Here is a 13881-nt window from a genome sequence, read left to right as displayed (position 1 = left end):
AAGAATAACTTCTTTCTTTGCATGCAAAAGCAGACAATAGAGGTCTTTTCAGTTCTTTTCTATTCTTGATTGCATTATACGGATCGCACAGCTAGACAGATAGAGAATTGACTATTAGAATTAAGCAGGTAATGCAAGTTTTTATAGAGCAGAAGCAGGCCTGGAGAAGAGGCATTCCACTGGGATTTTTCACATTATGTATAACTCTGCCAACGCTTAAGCAGACCAAGTCTATCCTGAATCGTCTAGCTTGTATAACAGGCTCATATTTATGTTTCTGGTGGACTGTTGTTTTCTATTTGAGACACATTGGCACCATGGGCGAAGTTATCCACTGAGTTAGGCCTCTTGAATGTGACTTTGGGTGCTTCTAAAACATACATAGTGCTTAAAGTAAACTTTAAGTAAAATAATTTTTACTTTTACTTGAGTTGATTTATAGAGCAGTACTTTTTCTTTTTTTGAATAAATTTTAACCAGAGTAAATGTACTTTTACTTGAGTACAATATTTGTGTATATTTTCCACCTCTGTTAATCACAGTGCTGATATTTAGCACAACATAACTCCATCAGGTGTCATTTGTCTTTACATATATGATGGATGGCATCCTCAGTGACTTTACCGAACGTGCACCTCTCTTCTCTGACTGTGCCCTGACCACCACCATACTCCCTCCCACTGATGCCTTTCAGTTAATACAGCTGACCGATTTAACAGCACACACACTGACAGAAATCAGTCAGTGCTGTGGGTCTGTGGCCGAGTATAGTGTAAAAAGATCATCCAGTTCGTCTGTTTTTGTTGTTAAATACTAACATGAAGGGGGGCAGAGGGAAACCTGCCCTTTATCAGGCACCAGCTCCTGTCATTAACAGAGCCAGCTTGTTTGTGAACAACACATTAGTAATGTCAAAGCAATCTATCAAGAGGAATAAAATGCCTCCTAAAACATTCATTTCCTTTTTCTTAAAACATAATGTATTTCAGATTATGTACCCCAATAACAACTGTTAAATTTATGTCAGTCTGATGATTATATTTTGTTGTGAGCACAGGCCAAAGTTCAGATTTCCTAGTTTGTATATCAGGGCAGGCAATGTTTGCAGAATTGAGGACATGGATTAATTGTTATCCAATAAGTCCATGCCAGAAAAATGTGCCGTCTGGTGTGGTTGGCTAAGTGTGTGGGTTGAAAATAAAGATCAGGTCAAAACTCTACATTTTAACTGATCTTTGATTGACCCAATTGACATGTGTTCTTCTACAGCGCTTTTAAATTTGACCAACAGATAAGGTCAAGACAGGTGTCTTTCTAGATCAAGGCCTGTCCACCAAATGGATCTAAGCGGGTACTCCACATCTTTTTTGGACTAATGTCAACCTTTGTGTATTGATGTTGATTGGTTTTCTCATGGTTGATTCCAGAGGTGGAAAAAGTGCAAGTCTATTGTACCCAAGTAAAAGTACAGTTACTCTTATTAAAATTTACTTGAGTAAAAAATGTAAAAGTACTGGTCTATAAGTCTACTCAAGTAATAGTAAAAAAAATTTCATTTTTAAGTCTACTTCAAGCACTGAGTAGCTGCTGAGATAAACAGTAAAATGTGATCTTTCCTTATTGACAAGAATGACAAAAGAAAAGACTTCTGACCAGGTTGTTCAGGTAAAGTTACACCTCTATGATAAAGTAAAAATACACAGAAAAAGTGGCAGTGTAAATTTAACATATATAGAGTTCAATTTAATGCATAAAGGTGTTTGTATTGCTCCACACTACATCTAGTTAAGCTACACTCCTTAACTCAGTGGATACCTTTGCTCATGGTGCCAATGTGTCTCAGCAGGGATCACAGTACAACAGGCAATATCTTAACAGAACTACATAAAACACATCTAAACACTCTGCCCCAGGGAATGATGGGAAACTCTTCAGACACATCCCCCAGATTTGAAATAGTGTCGTCAACAGAGGTGGAAAAAGTAGAAGAGTATAGCACTCAAGTTAAAGTACAGTTTCTCTGGTTAAAACTTACTGAAGTATGAATAAAATTACAGAGTTAAAAAAAAAAGTACAACATCTGGAAAAACTACTCAGTTACAGAAATCTGAGTAAAAGTTATAGTTACTTTTTACCAATGATTACATCTGGTAATCAGAATGCAGCAGCAAATGCAAGAGATAACAAAATCACATCACACCAGTGCTGGCTTCAGCTCACTGGCTCCAGATCCAGTTCATTATCCATTTGAACCTTTTTGTTCTCTTGGGATGATTTTGACCTGTTTTCGAAAGTTTTACAGAGAATAAATATTAGGGATACATGATATTGGATTTTTTTCTGATATCCCATATGCCAGTATTTACAGAATAATTTTAGCTGATACCAGTATCAATATTTGAATGTAATAGAGACCTAAGACTTCAGTCCTTAAAACACACAATGGAAAATTTCAGGATGAACAAATATACAACTTTCAGTCATTGAAACACTCTTTAAAGCAGTGGTTCCCAACCTTTTCCCTTTAGTGCCCCCTACTACTGGACTTTTTACTAAAAAATGAATGAATTCTCTCAATTTTTAAAAAACTTTTAGGGTTGTTTTAACCTGCTGTTGTACATTATGTTTCTAATCATGACTTTAAAGAACTTTATGCACATCTAATATTGAACACAACAGAGCAAACAGGGTCCCATGCCTCCCCCGAGGTCTTGAGGATTTTTATCTCCTCAGGGTGCCTTGGATTCTCAGTTCTGACTGCCAACTAAACTATGGACTCTTTTTGAAAGTTAACAGGCAAGTCATTGTTCCCTTTTTAACATCATATCCCTGTCCTCTTATCCTGAAGATCCCAGTGCCAAAGTTTTGGAAACTGTTGACCCCGTGTAGCACTCACCCACCTTTTTTATGAGTTAAAATTAAGTTAGAGAAAATGATGTAACACAGAAATAGGTGACACTTTGAAAAATAGTGAAAGCATGCTGAGTCTGATTTGACCCAGGAGGAAAATTTGTTCAAACAACTAAGGGTTAAGACTTATTACTAATTTGAAAACTTTGCAGGTTTTGGCACCACTCAATATGTTTGAGCTGTTGAACCAACATGCACAGCAGTCAACACTCCAGATATGTTTGGATGTTCAAAGATACATGCTGAAAACATGAGGCCTTTGCAATGGCTGCTCTAAAAAATAACATTCTTCTGATGAAAATCAGACCTGCTCACTCCTTGTTGAAGATACTCCTCTTTGTTGGCTTTTAATTTGAGTTGAGCTTTTTTGTCTCTGCTTTATTTTTACTGTCATTTTCTTTTTCTTATATTTTTTTTCAAACTTCAGCACTTTGACTGTCTTAAATGTGCAATATAAATACATTCTGACCTGACTTCAGGAGCTCAGGAGAGATTTTGGATCCATATATCTGCCTTTTGCATAACAATCCCTATTTCTAAGCCATGCCACAGCATTTGTCTCTTTGCATAACTATCTACACAGAGCCAGGTGGAGTTTGGACTCCTCATGTGGTGACTCAGGTGGCTGATGCATGGGGACGAGTACAAGCCGTACACAAAACAAAGTGAATAAACTGCTCAGAATGAATCAAAACAAACATGGCAACCCTGATAAGAAGTGGGGATTTTGGAGTCTGGTTCTGAGTTATTAGTTAATAAAACTTCAGAGAAATAAGTTTCCAATTTAGAGCCCTGCTCTGGAGTCAGCTTCTGGAAAAGCAGGGTGTTTATCTCATGTCAGTTATTTGCTTAGGCTGAGCTTTTAGGTGCAACTGTTATGATTTAATGAGGAACATGTGGAGGAACGTTATTTTCAGCGATGAGTCCAGATTCTGCCTACGGCAGTTGGATTGTAGGGTCTAAGTGTGGAGAAGATGAGGAGAACACTATGCTAATTGCTGCACCTACAGAGTAACATCTTTTGGTGGAGGCAGTGTGATGGTGTGGAGTGGCATCTCCCTCACTGGAAAAACGAGGCTTGTCATCACTGGAAGCAATCTCAATGCAGAGAGATAGCGAGATGAGATTCTGCAACCAGGAGCAATCCCATATTTCCACAGTCTGGGACCAAACTCTGTCCTCCAAGATGACAATGCTCGCCCCCACAGAGCGGGGTTTATCAGAGACTACCTCTGGGAGTGGAGAGGATGGCATGGCCTGCCAGCAGTCCTGACCTTAACCCCATTGCACACTTATGGGATCAGCTTGGGTGTGCTGTTCGTGCCAGGGTTACTAACACAACCATGTTGGCTGACTTGCGACAAATGCTGGTTGAAGAATGGGATGCCATCCCACAGCAGTGTGTGACCAGGCTGATGACCAGCCTGAGGAGGAGATGCCAGGCTGTTGTAGCTGTGTATGGTTCTTCCACACGCTACTGAGGCTCCTGTTTGTTAAAAGAATAAATTGTTAAATTGCCGATATGTCTTGTTTCTTCAAAGTTCAACCGTCCAATCCACCAAACACCAAACAAGAGTCAATGGCAGAATAAGCTGGTTGGCATTGGCAGAGAGGACTTGGCAAATTTTTCATGGGCCCAACCCACATACTCAGCTCTGCTGCTCATCCCACAAATGTATGTTCCATACAGATGTGGCACCATTTAAAATGGTAATAAACAGGCTTTCCAACGATATAAGAGTTGTTGCCAAGAAGCATTGTTACAACAAAGAAATAATCTATCAAACACAAATTTCCTTACTTTTTGTGCCAAGTTTATATCTCATTTCATTTGTTTCATATTGTTACAATGCAAGTATTTTTTCATAAATGGCCTACAGTATATTTTTTCTCTCTCATTTAAAACTATTTAAGTGTGGTTTTCATAGTCTGCCATTCATTTTTATGGAACGTTTCCCCCAGAAAGGGGCAGGGCTAGCATCGTTTGGGCAGATGGGTTGCAATGATCTATGCCTGCGAACAAAGGCTGCCAGCTGTTGAAGACAATACATGCCGCCACAGTATGAAGCGATAAATGCTCAAACTACCACTTATCATTTTGAATATAATCATTACAAGAAAGAAAAGTATGGAAAAAAGGTACCTATATGGTGTGAAAGCTTGTAAAGCTATCATCAAGAATGGACAAAATTAATCACAATGGATTGTGGGACATGTAGTTCCTCCTTGTAAAGAAAAATGTACACAGTCTCATACCTTTGCCTTTTTCTCCATTTTCGAACGCTGTTTTTGCACCAAATCAAATGTTTAATAGTCATGAGCACTCAGGTAGCTGTTTAGCTTGGTTAATGCATGCTAAAAGCATTGTTAAAGGGATTTAACAAATTTTCTATGGGGGATTTGAATGGTAAAGTTTGCTTCCAGAACCAGCGCCCCGATAAAGGTGGTGTGGGAGCTATTTTCACGAAAAATTACAATAACTTTCCTGTGGTCCATAATTGTTTATATTGTGTCTTTAGTTTATTCATTGAAACAATGTCTGATATTTATTTTTTACAACTTAAAAAAATTATTTCAGATCTAGAATAATTGGAGTAGGGAGAAAAACAGTTCATTAAGGGACTGTGTAAAAATTATTGGAGGGGTTCAGAGGAGTTAAAGGGATCATTTTTTAGCAAAGGGCAATTTTCCAAATCCAAACTTCCCAAAGAAATAATGACAGGGCATGGTTTGTTAAATGTTAAGACATTTATTAAGTGCTCGAAACAACACTAAGGACAGGTCACGCACACGTCACATAAAGACACATCAAGACTGTTTTCTCGTGGAGGGTTGTTTATTTTCATTACAGACGTTTCAGTGTTGCTGTGCTGAACACCTTGACTGAGCCGAATTAAAGTCCGCCAAACTCTTTGACCCCGCTCTGCTGTCCGCCGCCTGCTGTGAGGCGGCTGATGGGGATGAGCTTCATGGTGGTCTCTTTCAGGGAGTACCAGCGGTTGTGCCATGTCACCCAGATGATGCCGTTGTCGAAGCCGTATTCACCGGCATCCTTTTCTGTGTACCTGCCACCTGAGACCAAGGAAACCAAGATAGTTTAGAGTGCATTTTAAGTGACTTTTTTTCCACTTTTATGCTAATCTAAGTGACTTCTTTTTGGAGGCTGGTTGCTAAATCTACAATTTCTAGGCCTTAAACAGCTCCAGCCACACAAATGAACACTGACTACTTGTTCTGGCACTGATTTTAGCCCTGTGATCTTACCCTGGTAGTATTTTCCGTTCAAATGTGCAGCGTGACATCTGTTCATCCACCAGCCGGAGCCGTCCTGCTGAGCACAGTTGCCGTCATACTTGTCGTTGTCCCTGTCGTGGGTGCTGAACTCCATGTTGACGTGAGACGTGTAGGACTTATCGCTGGGGTCGTCACCGAAGTCAAAACCATCGAAAGCATCGCCAGCATCACCACCGAGGTAGAAGCCATATCTTAAACGGTAGTTATCAGCCTCTGGCCCCACGCTGAACATGGTGTAGTCGGCATATCTGTAAAAGAGGCCTCTTGGTTAGTTTTTGGGATCTTCTGCTGACTCGTTTTGTTCTTCTTCAAAGGAAGCCTCACTGTCAGGGTCATGTTTGCCTAGGCTGTGAGTCCTTTTACCCCTCTTACATAATGTGTTATCATACAGGGTTTTGTGCACTAACCTTTTGTTGCCTTCCCAGTCAACAAGCTCAATCCTCAGCACTGTGGGCATGGTTGTTGCGGCGGTCAGCTGATGCATCTTCTCATTTCCAAGCCAGAACTCTGTGGTGTCGTCTGGTGAGAGGTAGCCAAAGCCGTTCTTGTACTGGATCCAGTCCCTGTTGAAGTCCACGCTGCCGTCACGTCTCTGAGGAAGTAAGAGATCAATGTCAAAATGAGACATATTTTCAAAAATTCTACAGCTTTCTCTGCAGTAAAAGAAAAAATTTACTTTTTTTCAGCTTTGAATGCAAAGCCAGTAAAAGTCAGGGGGGGTCTGGCTGCAGACTGCACATCTCGGTTTACAATGCAGACCACTATTGTGAGAGGCTGCCTCTGTCAGAACAGAGGAAAACAAATAACCACTCTGCAAACATTACAGACCAAGAAACTTTTCATAAATAAAACAGAACAAAGGTCAGAGGTCTAATCCATAATTCAACTGTGGTACTGACCTGTTTTTGAAGTAGCTACGCAAACAGTTGCTCAGCTCAGTGTTTGTAGCTTCAGCTGTTTACTACATAGTTATACTAACTGTAGAAAATTTTACTGCATAACTCACTGTAGCTATGTTATCTTTAGCTACATCAGTTTAAGTTATGTAGCAACATCACCTAAGTAGCTAGCTTTAGCTTTAGCATTTATCCTGTAGCACACTGTTTAGTGGGCTGTATTAAAAGTTTTGTCATCAGTTATTCCAGGTCAGGTTTTTGGCTTTTAACTTTTGGTATCCTTACCCTAACCTGAACCTGTATGCTAACCCTAACTGGAGGTTTAATCTGATTTTATTTTTGAAGTTTTAGCATGTATTTCTGTTCTCACAAAGGCAGCACCTGCTACACAGAGTTGGTACAGAAATACATGCTAAACCTGTCAAAATAAAATTGGAACAAACTTCTGGTTAGTGTTAGCATAAGGGTTAAGGTCAGGACACCAGAAGGTAAAGTTTGTGTCTGAACACACTAGATACGTTAGAAAAGGGTTGTTGTAAACATGTGAAAACACTGAGATCTATGTGGAACTTAATTTTTTATCTAGACTGTTGAAAGTTAGAAAGTTGTTTGCCTCTTTCTTTGTTTAATTGAGCAGGGCAAACCAGTTACACCACTCCCCTAACACCACTATGATATAAAATCACCAAGCAGTTCATCTCAGGACAGTCTGTTGCTAGCCGATGTCATTGCCTTTATTAAAACTTAACAGCTGATTACATGCTGTGTTTTTGTTCATTGTGAGGTAAATTTGCCAAATCTATCAGCCACAGTGGCCTATGGGTTGTTAAAAGCATCAAAATGGAGAGATTTGTGCCAGAAAACAGTAAATTTAACCTGCAACTTCTGTCTCTCTGCTCTAGCACAGAGCCAGACAGCTGCTCTCTGATCAGAAGGATTTTTTTTTTTTTAATCTGAGGGTTACATTTATTGTGAGTGGGCGTGGCTTCAGCTCATTCAACTGACATGCCCACACCCTCCTAGAAACAATTTTACTGCCTCATTTTTCATGATTTTAAAGCTTATTTTTATAAACTTAGAGATATTATTCACAGCTGAAATTTGGCCCGGTGGTTTACAACACAGTGGCCTGTCATACAACAAACCCAAAATACTGTTTTTTTCTTCATTACTTTACAGGGACTTCAAAACCCTGACCTGTAATTTCTGATTACAAAAAGTTTAACAAAGCCTACTGAACATTAATCTTACTGGGAAAAAAAGCTTGTCCTCCATGATAACACTCTAATGCAGCTAACATAGCTAAGGGTGAAGATAACAAAGCTATGTTAGCGTCAGGCTAAAAAGGAGGACTGTACACCTTTAACAGTTTTGTTAATCTCATAAACCCAATTTTATTCATCAAAATAGCTAATAACTAATTTGAAGCTTTGCTAGCTTACATGGTTAAAGCTAATGAAGCTACATTGGCTACACTTGCTTAAGCTAACTTAGTTAAGTTATCTACATAGATACTTTACCTTCATAGCTAACATATCTATGTTAGCATTAGCTACGTTTGCTACAGCTAATGCCGCAAAAGCTAAAGCTAACGCAGCTACATTGGTTTACATAGAATAAAGTTGAATAAAAAACTGTCTAAAACAGGAAATGTTGCACCATTCCTTGCACCAGTCATTACATGACTTTCATCCTGACGGAGGCGGCGTCTCCTGGTTGTGGTCCGTAATAGGGAGCGCCTGGGAGTATGTAGCCAGACCCCTCTCCAGACTGCTCAGCTGAACTATTGAATACATTGCCCAACACTGCCCCCGTGGTTACTGTTGGTATTGCAGTGTTTGGTCTGTATCCATAAGCTTCAGCGAAATAAGCAGAAAAACGGACAAAAAGAATGTAACAACATTTTAAGCATTTTTTAGAGATTTTGACTCATCCTCTTATACCCTGTTGTGTTTTAGTCTCATGTTGTTCACTGAGGCCAAGTTTGTAACGGGAAATAATCAATTAAATATAAACTTGTTCCAAACTGGAAGGAGTCAGGGGATGAGATCTAACCAAGGAGGACCAGCTCTCTGGTTTTGCATTTTTTTCCCAGAGTCTAACTTCATCTTTGGTAAGATAAATGATAAGACTCATTGACTGATAAAAGCATCTTTCTTCATCACTGAACTGAAACATACCCTCTGTATAACAGTGAAGCCACGTCCAAAGCTGTCGATCTCACAGTAAACCAGGAACTGCTCAGAGTTTTGTGTGGGCTTCACATAGTACAGACCGCTGGTGGTGGCACCTTTGTTTGCAATATCCTGACAATCTGATGACAAAATATAAGAGACCAAAGAGAAATTCAACATTATTTAAGAAAAAAATAAATATATTCAGATGCTTTTCATCTCACTGGTTTAATTTACTTTGACAGAACCCCCACCTACACCTGTTTAATCGTCCTGTTACACAATTTTTTTGAAATTGGGCCACAACTGATTACATCTAGAATAAATGTGTTTACTCTACGCTGTATTGATTTTTGTCTCTGACTAAACACTGAACAAGGACAAATGTTGTTCAGATTAGCTATGATTGAGAAACTTCTTGTGAAACTTGGATTGGCCTGAAGGTCATGATTTTTTTTTCTTGTACCTGTCCCTGTGGTTGGCTGGATCTCCACAGAGTCTCTGCAGGGCTCAGTGCATCTCTGCTGCAGCTGGATGGACAGTTGTTTCAAGTCTGCTAGTCTTCTCCCGTTGGATGTTAACAAATTTTGAAGGTCACTAGAGAGAGGGAAAAACATGAGTAGTAAGAGCATTATCTTGTGTGAAACATTTCTGAAATTGGAGAGCAACGGAACCCTTATACAATAAGAAGAAAGGCAGTGAAACATGGATTAGACTTGGTAAAAGGGAGTGAAATTTTCTTAAATTTCAGAATAGTTTGTTAAGTGTCAGCAACTTGTTCAGTGTTCCAGAGTAAATATGTAAAAAGAGGCGTGTGTGGCAAAACACCAGATGATCTGTGTTCAGTCTGAACTGTGTGGGTGAGTGGCGTGGGTGTGCAATGACCTGCGGGTGCGGGGGATAGGTCAAACTAAATAGGAGGATTTTTGTAAACCGTTAAAAAATGTGTATAATGTGCACAAAATCTCTGCAGTTGCATAAAAAAGAATGTATTAAACTGTTTTTTTTACACATTTCAAGTTAAAGAAATATTGCAACTTCTGTGTTTTGTAAATTTCAGTAGGCCATATCTAATCTAATTTAATTAATTTAATTGCCCAACCCTACTGAAAAAACAAACCTTAGCAAGTTTATTTCTCTGATTAGAGTTAATTTGGGTGCTTTCATGCCTTAAATGTAGACAGGACAGTGGACAGAGTTGGAAATAAAGTGAGTGGAGGATGACATGAGGGAAAGGAGCTGCAGGACAGATTTGAACCAGGACTGCCTGTACCAAAGACTGCAGCCTCTGTTAATGGGGCTCACGCCATAAAGTAGGCTATCAGCACTCCTTAGCAAATGGATTTGGTAACATTAATGTGGAAAAAAAAACAAAATTTGAATCGACTTCAAAAGGGAGAGTTTACTTGTTCTTGAGTCATGACCAGGCTGATGGTAAAAGAGAAGAAATACTTGAATTCAGTAATTGAAGACTGTCTTACATTTTATGCCAACATTGAGTTTGTTTATGCAACGGCCAATCAACATATGGATTTCTATTACAAACGAAGGAGTTTAATGTTGACCCCTTAGTTATGAAAATGTTTTATCCTTGTTTTATTCAGTTCTGCTTTTACTTCCTGATTTGGGTCTCTTACTCTGAGAAAAGAGTGCTCATTTGTTGGGATAGGCAATAAAATTACTGGCACTTATTTTCAGGAACTTTTCTTTCTTTTCTATAGAAAGCATACTATCCTAGCTGAAAGCATATCAGCAAAGCCCAACTGTCTATCACATATTTCTTTTGCATTTATCTATCACAGCATACTTAAGCAAAATACTTTTAAGCAACAGGAAAGATTTGGGCCTTTTAAGAAAATGTTCAGGGCGTAGGCCCCAGAAGCCACCCCCTCGCTCTGGCTATGGATTTTAGTCAACTTAAACTAAATAAAAACTTAGCTTTGCAAAAAGACAAAAACTAACAAAAACTTAATTCTGTGCTTACAAAACTAAGTAAAAAAATAAAATCAGAATCTCCTTTGTTTAAGTCTTTGACAGCAGTGTACAGACCGACATGAACATCCAAGCCTGGAGAGAGTAAAACGGCCCTCTTTGATAGATGAAGATATCACACAACAGTAATTTAAGGTCTTGAGTTATTTTCAAAGATCAACATTTAATGAATAAAATGAAAAGTGAAGCGTAACCTGTTTGAAATTATTTCAAAGTTCTATGTTGCTTACTTTTTCAGGCCCTTTTGGGTCTCGCCCCTGACAGACATCCATTATTACTACGAAAAAAACTAAAACCTAAGACTAAAACTAATAAAAACTCAATTGAAATAGTTTTTTTTTTTTTTTTTTACATAATAAAAGCTTATCTAAACTAAAAGACCAAACAGTTGAAGGTTGTTAAAAAGACATCAGTCGCGTACATAAAAAGCTAAAATAGCTATTTTAGCTCTACTTTTCTGAGTTGATACACACAGTACTCGATCATTTTAAGTGTTTTTGACATTGCCCTTAAACTATTTGACAACCATCCCTTAATTAGCAGAGTTTTCCAAATATGTCTTTGGGCATATTTTGCACCATGGATGAAGTCACTGACTCAGTTAGATGAATGCCACCTGTGGTGACCAACTCCAACATACAATGTACTTTATACTAAACATGATGGAACAGGAGCTGTGCACCTTTCACATGTTGTCACTTGTTTTCTCTTATGTTGGACTCACTTGAGTGGTTTAAATGTTCAACGGTAAAGTACGCAATAGAATTAAAGGACAGTGCGGTGGATGAAGACTATGTAGCTTTGAGAAAATAACTTATTGTCTTGAGTTGGATTTAAACAGAATTTTGAAGTGTAGAAAAGTTTTCACAGAGTGGTTGAACTTAAAAAAAGTCGAGTTAACAACATAAATGTACAAGTAATGATTACTCAAAAAAGTATTTCCACTACTTAAAAATTTGGATTGAATCAGGTTCAACAGAAATTTTGAGCAGTTTCAACTTGTTTGTTAGGAAAAAACTGAATACAAATTTAAACATTTATAAAATCTATTCTAACCTTGGCCCAAACTGTTTGTAATATGTAAAAAAACAGAGAATCTAATTTTATTTTAACCTTATATTGAGATCTTAATTAGTGAATGCACTCTATTTTAAGACTCTAAACAAGTCACATGTACTTGCTGGGACTCATTTTTGTGCTTAAATGGTAAACACTCAGTTCACTTGAGCTTGCTTTTTTTACACTCCAGGTCACACTTACCCAAACTAATTCACACACTGATGGCAAACACTGCTATGTAAAGGATCCATCTGCTTCGGCTAACCTCATTCATTCCCTTTCATACAGCAGTGACACAGCAGTGAAGCTAACTGAGGTTAAGCATCTTGCCTAAGGAGCTGGGGATCAAGCCATCAACCTGTTCACTCGAGTTGGACCAGAGCTACTTCTATGTCTTAAAGGAGGCTATCTGAACTTTCAGGCTATCTTTGGATTTGAGTTTTTGCAGCCTTATTCATATTCTGATTGGTTATTTATTGACATTGTCTGCCCAGACTTGAAGCACCAAAAGCAGATTGAGCTTAATCAAGCAGAGCTGAAGAGAGTTTGTTATATTTTATATATGAAAGGAGTATGGATCGCTTACAGCTGTCAAATAAATGTATTCATATGGTGATTATTACCAATTTTGCCCTCTAAAATTGAGTGTAAATGTCAAATAATATTTGTATAGTGCTGATATTAACTTACAATATTTGTTGTTCCTGTGAGATGATGATCGTTTCAAATCGGACAATATCATCAAGCATATGTGACGACTTTCGGAAGTGTGAGTCTGAAATCAGAATCAGTAGAAAAAAATCAAACAAACATAACAATACTTCATTTTCAGAAATACTTTCAATAAGCCTGCAAAAGTGTGGCCAAGTTCTATCAAAATATTCACGTACAAACAATAAGCTCTGTAGAAAAAAATATATTTCTGGAAATACTGTCTTAAATGTATCATTGGTTTGGATTTAAAGGTGTTTTTTACCTGCTGGGGATCTCTTCTGAGCTTCAGCTGCTGAATCTTTCATATAGACGACTGTTTCTTCGGCCCCTTGGGTCAGATTGGCGATGTTTTCAAGTTCCTCCAGCATATCGTCTAACGCCTTGTTCATGGCTGGTGTATACCTGGACATGTAATCAGCCACTCCACATGTAGTAGGGCAGTATTTTCCCTGCACACAGATAGAAACGTTATACACGTTAGCTTGCTCGAAGATTCAAAGAATAAATCTGTTCAAATGTGTTCATACTTACAAAGCCATCATTTTGATCACAAGAAGCTTGAAGGTTGTCTCCTCTGATTTGCTGAACAAGAATAAAAGAAAAGAGAATATTTTAGTTTTGTGTTTGACAAAAGTATAAATGGTCTAAACTGAAAGACTTACTGCTGAGGAGAGGGAGAAGAGTAGCAGAAGTCCTGCCGCTGCAAGAAGTGATGGAGCCATGTTGCTTTGGCCACCAGTTGTAGTCTTGTCTCCTTGAAAATGAAGAGCGCTTCGACTCTGTGGGATATTTATCTGAACGAGGTCCTGAGTTCACAGATTGATAAGGGATTCATGTGCAAA

At 38.4% G+C, this 13881-nt stretch overlaps 1 protein-coding gene across 1 annotated transcript; it reads right to left on the bottom strand.

Annotated features, from left to right (window-relative positions):
• Positions 1-5643: 5643 nt before the first annotated feature.
• fgg (fibrinogen gamma chain) lies at positions 5644-13846 on the bottom strand. The gene is made up of 9 exons (XM_041786248.1): positions 13702-13846; positions 13571-13621; positions 13302-13488; positions 13016-13100; positions 9741-9871; positions 9281-9414; positions 6612-6796; positions 6175-6452; positions 5644-5982 (listed from the first exon to the last, which is right to left on the bottom strand). Exons 1-9 carry the CDS (start codon positions 13759-13761, stop codon positions 5804-5806), a joined length of 1290 nt encoding a protein of 429 aa, XP_041642182.1. The 5' UTR covers positions 13762-13846; the 3' UTR covers positions 5644-5803.
• Positions 13847-13881: the final 35 nt, after the last annotated feature.

This window comes from Cheilinus undulatus, linkage group 4 (genome assembly GCF_018320785.1).
Source record: "Cheilinus undulatus linkage group 4, ASM1832078v1, whole genome shotgun sequence".
NCBI lineage: Eukaryota > Metazoa > Chordata > Actinopteri > Labriformes > Labridae > Cheilinus > Cheilinus undulatus.
Note: the sequence above shows the minus strand (reverse complement) of the source record. Positions and strands in the feature narration are given on the sequence as shown.